This window comes from Puntigrus tetrazona, chromosome 9 (genome assembly GCF_018831695.1).
Source record: "Puntigrus tetrazona isolate hp1 chromosome 9, ASM1883169v1, whole genome shotgun sequence".
Taxonomy (NCBI): Eukaryota; Metazoa; Chordata; class Actinopteri; order Cypriniformes; family Cyprinidae; genus Puntigrus; species Puntigrus tetrazona.
The window spans coordinates 25984560-25992574 of record NC_056707.1 but is presented as its reverse complement, the minus strand read 5'-3'; the positions used below and the strand labels follow the sequence as shown (position 1 = coordinate 25992574).

The window sequence follows — 8015 nt, the reverse complement described above, 5'->3', positions numbered from 1 at the left end:
ATACATTAAGTGCTTTCTCTGATCAGCTTTTGGGCCGCTGCAAAATATAGTACCCTAGAGCATTTTCCTGCACGGAAAAGAAAATAATAATAAATAAAAAAACAAGTACGTAGCTTATATAAAACTAACAACATTTTTCATTTTCTCTATTTGTTGCATCGCACGACTACATTTTATTATGAAAACGCATCGTACAGGCAACAAAACTTCACGGATATAACCTCTAAGACAGGCGGCCTGGAGAAAAACCAAACAGAAATATTTGGTTTCGGTACTTGGTACTTGGCCCGGGGTTTCACATTCGGTCATATTTATTGCAATTAAGCACACCACAATTACATTACCTTTACACGTTATAGCAGGCCTAACTCGCGTTTTTTTTTTTTCTCTCATGAGGTAAAACAGCCCATGAAACACAAACGAAAACGTGAGGGGTCGGTGGCAGTACTGTCGTGTTATCTCTACGAAACAAAAGTAAATAAAAAACAATGGTGTGGTTAAAAACATACGTCCACGAAAACGTTCACGAAATGAAACTACGGACTGTGATATTTACGAACAGACGACGCGACTCTAAAAGCGACATCAATATAAGCTTACATAAAAATCGACCTCCGACAGACGCGCGTCCGCCATATTGCCCGCCTTTTTTTGGCGGGCTTTTCAAATTCAGCAGCTACTTCCAATTGAGTCAGACCATTGTTTTCATCGTAACAACTGGAACCGGGGACCTATGCGACTTGTGTCCTTGTTATTATTTTTTTTTTGTTTGTTTTGTTTTTTTTCAAACATCAAAATATTTAATATATGTAGCTATTCGAACGAACGTACGAACGTCTAAGTACATTAAACAAAACCCGATCCGGTTTTTTCTATAGGTAGGCCTACTGTACATCAACATTCAACGAGAGGAACCACAAAAAAAGGATAGATAAATACAAATATGTACAGTACTTTCATACTTACAATAGGTTTGACAGTTAGAACCGTAAAATGTCATTTGGGAACGAAAACCGCGCAACGTCTCCGCGCGAGTCAAAGTCTTTCCGACGCCAAGATATAGGAATAAATAAATAAATAAATAAGCACATGAATAGGGATAAATAGGTCGCAAGTCACTCGTGATTCCTCGCACGCATGCACGGGTACTTTTTCTAACTGTGGGGGTAAAAGCTGTAGTAGCCGATGTCCTTGGAGCAGTTTTTCTCGCATTCCCTCGGCGTCAACATTTCAGATTTTAATGGAGACGATGTCTCGGAAACCGGCGTGGCAGATGGCGAAATCCTCCTCCGCTTGGCTTGCTCAAAAATCCCAGAATCGCTCGAATCGATCGACTTAATTGAGGACGGGGTTTCTATCCAGCTGGATTCAGACAGGTCTTTGGGTTTGGACTCATCCGCGCCGCCTAGCGGTGACCTCTCCGGCGCGATGGCGTCTCCGTCGTCGAGGCCGGGGACCAGGTAACCGGAGGAGGTTCTGGTCCCCACGGAGTTGGACGGCCAGCAAGACAGGACCGAGCTGGACTTGCTGCAATATTGCGGTGGCGTGCGGGGGCCCCACCCCGGCGGCTCGCCGTAATACCCCAGGGGTCTGTTAGAGCATCCCGCTCCGGGCAAGGGCAGCGCTTTAACTCCGGCAGCTGCGTACGACAGAAGGGTTGCCGCGTTACCGGCAAAATCGGCAGCCGCGGCAGCATCGTATGCCGAGGCGGCAAAGTCCAGTCGGTTGTTGGCAGGGGTGACAAACCATCGCTGCGGGGAGGCCACCGTGGTCTCCTCGGTTTGTTGCGGGGAGAGCAAGCTGTTACTAAGTGGGACGCTGCGGTCCGTGCCAGGAGCGCCTCCGACGCCAGGGTGAAAGCGGGACTTGGCATACGAGCTGACAAATTGGTCCTGCAGGAAAGAACCAGTCATGGCATATCTTGCGCTAGGCATGATCTGAGAGCGCGGAGAGTCACCCGGGGACGGCGTCAACCGATCGATGTCGCACCCTGTGTAGACACTGGAGAAAGACGGTGGACAAACACGTTAATGCCGCATATGAGAAGCGTGGCTAACCGTAAATAAAGCGGCGCGGCTTGCTCGCGCAATTACGCGCGGAAAACAAATTAGCGACGGCGCGCGGTAATTGTAATTATTGCTCAAAAATAACTCGGCTGTGTTGTTTTTCCTCGAAACTTTATCAAACGAACATCGCCGGCCAAAAACACGCAGTGCGCGGTAATGCGATGGGAAATGAAAAAAAAAAAATTAGCACGCGCAAATGGTTATTAATACATCGGCCAATGGGACTCGGAGTCATCTTTTTGTGCGATTTGACTTTTCAAGCAGCATTCTTCCATGCACGTGCACTCGTTTAAACGAAACACACAGTTCCTGGTTCTTGCAAAGATTTTTAACTTGATTTTTATGTCCCAGAAATAGAAATGCGCACGCACGTGCACAAAACGTTTTGGTTAAGCGCATAAAACAAAAGCGTAGCCTTTTTTCCCCCACACTAATAATAGTATTAATTGACCGTGGTTACATTTTTATAAGTGAGAAGGGATAGAAAATATCATTTTTTTAAATGAATAAATGAACTTACGTGTCATAATTGTCACGGAATCCTTTCGCGAATGGATTGTGGTCGATTTTTAGCTGCGTGATCTACAAATGACAGGAAACAAACACTTACAAACGCTGTACCTCATCGGATTAATCGAATTTTCATTAAAAAAAAAAATCTCACATCGGTGTTTTGATACGCGGTGACCGCAATGAACTGCGTCTCCGGGAACGTGAACGTCTGCACGCGCCCGGGTTGGCTCGCGTCCTCGGTTCCGTCCTCGTTCACCTGCACCACATGCAGCCGAGGCTGGTATTTGTGCAGCGACTGCAGCACGACCATCTGCGGGAATTCAAGCGAAAAAACGAGAGTCAGAGAGCGTCTCCTCGCGCGTCTTCACGCTCCCGCGGACCCGTTACGCACGGCGACTGATTTAGCTGCGTTTCACCAACCGTTTTGTCGGCTTATTTAAAAAGCTAATTCATGGCTGCATTTAAAACGATCTGGTTTCAATCAGAGTAATAAAAAAAAAAAATCCAGCAATAATAAAGTGGTCACAACAACGAATGCTAAGGTGGCTTATTTTAAAATGCAATTGCATACGTTTTTATATTTAAATAAAAATAACCTCCCCAAAAAAGCAAGGTTTTCTGAAGCTCCTTTTAATTCCACCACATAATGTGCAGCTTCTGTAAAAAGCTATACCTACCCAATAATTCAATTTTCTCTAGACATAAATGCACAGCATTGTTAATATATCTTATCCATAAATGCATGACGCAGAAGGGAGTCTAAAAATAATGAATCAAAAAATAATAATACTAAATTATATATATATATATATATATATATATATATATATATATATATATATATATATATATATATATATATATAACTACATAAGCAACTAACTTGTCCTGTGTTGTTCGTCGCTCCTTTATTGTTGGTAAGTTTAAGTTTTCCAAAGGATATCTCTTGACGCATCCAGTGCGCGCCGGTGTTTGGCGAGTCCGGGTGCATGTACACTCTGTTTCCTGTTTACAGTATAAAGGGATTGTCAGTTTTTAACCAGGGCGGCGTCAAAAATTACTAAATAAATAAATTATTAAAAATAAAAACTGTAGTCGATGTTATTCAAGTAGATATATAATAATAATAATAATAATAATAATAATAATAATAATAAATGTGTTGTTAATAATAATAAATGTGGTATTATTATTATTATTACTATTATTAATGATAATAATAATACCAAAAAATAATAAAACCATAGCCCATTTATTTACCTGTAACATTCGTGTCCGCTTTGCCGCACGGGACCCATTTTCCTCCTTGAAAGCGCCAGTGGTTGGGATCCGCGAGAATCACGTCCACAAAGATGTTGTAATGCGCCGTCGGGTCAAGACCGGATATATTGAAACTCAAAAACGGGAACATTCGCCTGAGGGTACATAAAACGCAAGGTTTCAGTGCACTGCAGGTCCGCGAGCCAACGTGGGTTTGCCATCTTTACACCGAATACGATTTTTTTCTAAAGGATGCTGCATATTAAAAAAAAAAAAAAAAAAAAAGAAAATCTGAAAATAAAAATGCGTTATTATAGGCGAACGCTGTTTAAAATAAAGGTCACTGGGAGACAGAAGAACATTTGTTACAGTGGTTCCATAAAAGAATGTGGAAAAACCTTTCCGTTTCACAAAAGCTTCTTTGTGGCGAACGATGATGAGAAGCCAAGATAGATCTTAAGAATGGTTCTAATTTAAAAAAATAGAATTATATGAGAGCATTGAACGGTTTTAAATACGAAACAATAAAAAAGAAATACAAATGCATTAAAATACAATTGAAAACGTTTTATTTCTGTCCGTGAAAAATGAAAATCTCCAAAAAAAGCTCCATAATCTGCCCACCTTAATCTGTTCCGTAGGTATCTGCGAAACGAAAACACCGATTTGTGGGAAAACAGCCTACGGTTTACAAACGGATAATTACGCATCACCTACCGTCCTTGCTTGGTAATAATCATCTCCGTTTGGTGTCTGTGAAATTTAAGCCACAGGGCCCTGTTGCAGAGATAAACCTGCGCTTTGCCGGGAACGAGCCCGGCCTGAGCGGAGGAAAACTGGTAGAAAGCCGTGCCCTGGTACGCGTGTCCGTACTGCTGCGTGTACGGGTAGCCCGCCGTCGGGTAGCCTTGAGGGGAAGAGTTGCTCAGCAGGCTGTTGTAGGCTCCGTTCGCGATGACCGGATGGTGAGCCATGTACCGACTCGGGCTGCCGATGGAGAAAGCCGGGTGCGTCGGTCCGTGCTGACTCGGGTAGGGAAACATGGTGGCGGGACTCGGCTGAACTTGACTGGACTGAGACAGGAGATACCTTTCTCCCGCAGATCCATCGAAAGTGTGACGACTGTCGGCGACTCCGTCGAGATCAGGAGAGAGTTTGCCTCGCTGGACGTCCCCCGATGAGTCCTTGGAGTCGGCGAAATTGTCTGCCTCCGACTGATTCGTCATCCCAGCGGAGTTTTTTTTCAGAGGTGAACTTCTCTCCAGGTTGTCGCCGACGGATATAATAGGGTAGTCCTGCAAGGCGAGCTCAGACGCTTGTGCGTTTGGGTAGCCACTGCCCACAATCGTGCATTTCTTGGAGCGCGCGAGAGCTGGCGAGATGCAACGCTCGAGCTGCATCGCTCGGTGACAAACAGCAATTAACGCGAGCGCGAGAGAAAACTAACGCCTTCCCGCGGTTCGAGCTACTTTGTGCAAGACGGCAAATTAGCCAATTGACACTAGCCTGCAATCAGGAAAGGCTTTGCTTTTCAGTCCTCGGTCTGCATGGTTAATGAATCGACTTTTGCTATTGGTTAACGCGTGACGGTAATTTAATTAGACAGAACTTAATTAGTGTAATCAAGGAGGCTTACGCGCCGCAGTGTATTCATTTCTGCTGGTCATCCGTGTTTGTATACTGCGGTCTGTGAAAATTGGGGTTCTCCTGAATCTTCGCGAGCGCACTAAGTAGTGCAAATAAACCCTATTGTCTTGCCTCCGAGGCCATTGTGAGAAGACGCGGCAAGTGCGCGGGTTTAACGCGAAAACTATTATTATTCATTATTCAAAGCGCTCGAAACGACACGCCTCGCGCGCTGCCTAAAATGTTTGCGTTATGGCGTGAAATATCGGCCTCTCTTGAAGATCTGTTTACTGCTCCCAAGACATGTAAATATTTCATGCGGATGGACCGCTTCAAGTCGCGCGTTCAACGCTTTACGCTCCAGAACGTGCCTGAAACGATACAATCAGACGGCGTTTTTGGGAAAAGAAAAATCGCGTTTGTCGAAATTAGTTTTAGAGTATACCTCGAAATGCCTTAAAACAGCTCATCGGCTAATTAAATGTCTGGTTATCATCCCCGGATTCTTGGGAGCAAAGCGAGAACAGCTTTGTTTCGCGTCGCTGCCAATACAAAGCGCGATAAATCCAATCGTTTAGCTGTTTATTTAATTGCAAACGCTAATTAATGCTAAAATGAATCTGGATAAAATTACCTTTAAGTAGCACATATATATATATATATATATATATATATATATATATATATATATATATATATATATATATATATATATATATATATGCGCTGTATGAATTATATTGGCAGCGATAGAGAGAGAAGTGATCTTAGGTGTTCACATGTTGGATGATGGACACGTCTGAGGTTTGTGGATCTGAGCCAAGCGAGTTTTATAGAACCTTTCATGGAGATATAAATTTAATGAGATTTGAATGACTGTCGCTCTCTCTCTCTCGTTCTCAAAAAAACCCGTTTTTATACCAGGGATACGTGTTGGCCAGTACGACGAAAACGTCTTTATTCAAGGAAGCTAATATAATGCATTGCACTGCAAGCAGGGGAAACGATTTTGCATTGCAATTGTTGAATTGCGCGGCGCGTAACGGCGTGCGCGTATTTTCCGCGCAAATCACAGCCTAGAGTTAGTTAGTTATCAGAGTTCCGCCTAATCACCTCTCGGCTGTGCCTTATTCTAGAGTAACACGTACATCAGCATCCCAGCGGTCATCTGATAGGACTCACATCGTCCTCCCCCTCAGCAGCCCGAAATAAGCTCTTCTTATCAGTTCATCTCACCTGTCTCACCGGCGCAACCGACTCTCCCCGAGAACGATTAGAAAGCACCTCTGAAGTCTTTGATGAGCGTCTGAGACCCCGCTCCGGCGCCGCTGGCCCTTTAAGTAACGCAAAACCGCGCGCGCAGCGTCGGGTTGAAACTTTTTTTATTTAAACTGATTGTAAACAAAAACAAAAATCAGTGGCGCTCTACCGGGTCTGATTTAGATTTCACCCAATGCACGCAACAAAGCGTGTCCTTCGTTCAAATTGATTAGCGTTCCCCGTTAACCGCGCGGGCCCGGCAATATGCACACTTTATCAACGCGAATAGGAAAAACGACAATTTTGTGAATGCATAACACCACAAGTGTGATTTGCCAGCGTAACACGTGCAACAAACGCCCGGCCAAATATTGTTTTAGTTTTAGCCATTTTACAAAGTGACGGATGAGTTTGAGCCAAAGTACCGCCGAGTTTGATTGGGTGGCGTCAACAACAAAACAAATCAAAATATACTATCTATATATATAAGGCTGGTTGTGATAAATATGCACAGTTATGCTGTTATTATTTGCATTAAGCGTTGTTGCAACCACACATGACTTCCGTTTTGAGCTCAAAAAAGGTTTTTTTTTCCACTTATAGTCACGTTGTTATTGCTTTAATATCTGTCAGATGAGGAAGAGTAATCTGAAGGTGTTAGTTTCATAAAGTACAGTTACCGCTATTAATTTTTACACACAAATCACAGAGGACCCAAAACATACTGGAGTCACTAACAAGCTCCTCGCTTGATTTCCTTTCATCTCTATTGGTGAAATCGTCTCGCGTTAAAGCCTACGCGTCGCATTTAGCCGCAAAGGCGACACGGCGGACCTCGGTCTCCCTCGTGACGTCCCAGCTGATTCGCGAGGCAAAGAAATCGTGTGTTTAGGGGTGCAAAACAGCTCCTGTCTCCCGGAAAGGGGATGCAGGCAGAGGTGAGTTGCTCTGAGATCTAATGAAGAGGCTTCCATCTCCGAGGCTAACAAGAAGGGTCATTATAACAGGGCAATGGGGTCCAGTAATCTATTCTCCTGAAACGTGCATGCACGGGCTTGCCTGCACCCTACCAGCAGGGCGAGCGGCCATCTTCTCATCCTCATTACCGGATTATTTGCCTTTCCTGCCTTTCTCCTCCTCCTTAATAGGCTACCGGCAGGCTTTACTCCGAGGCCTTATTGTTGAATTAACCATGCATGCTCCTGCCTGAAGAGTTTGTTTTTCTCCCCCTACTTGTTTTTTGCGCTCTCCTTTTGTTGTGCATCAGCCCCCTGTACTTTGCACTTATTA

At 44.0% G+C, this 8015-nt stretch overlaps 1 protein-coding gene across 1 annotated transcript; it reads right to left on the bottom strand.

Annotated features, from left to right (window-relative positions):
• Positions 1 to 293: 293 nt before the first annotated feature.
• On the bottom strand, positions 294 to 5913 carry tbr1b (T-box brain transcription factor 1b). Its single transcript, XM_043249197.1, has 6 exons — positions 4557 to 5913; positions 3840 to 3994; positions 3463 to 3584; positions 2731 to 2889; positions 2587 to 2648; positions 294 to 2001 (listed from the first exon to the last, which is right to left on the bottom strand). Exons 1-6 carry the CDS (start codon positions 5237 to 5239, stop codon positions 1155 to 1157), a joined length of 2028 nt encoding a protein of 675 aa, XP_043105132.1. The 5' UTR covers positions 5240 to 5913; the 3' UTR covers positions 294 to 1154.
• Positions 5914 to 8015: the final 2102 nt, after the last annotated feature.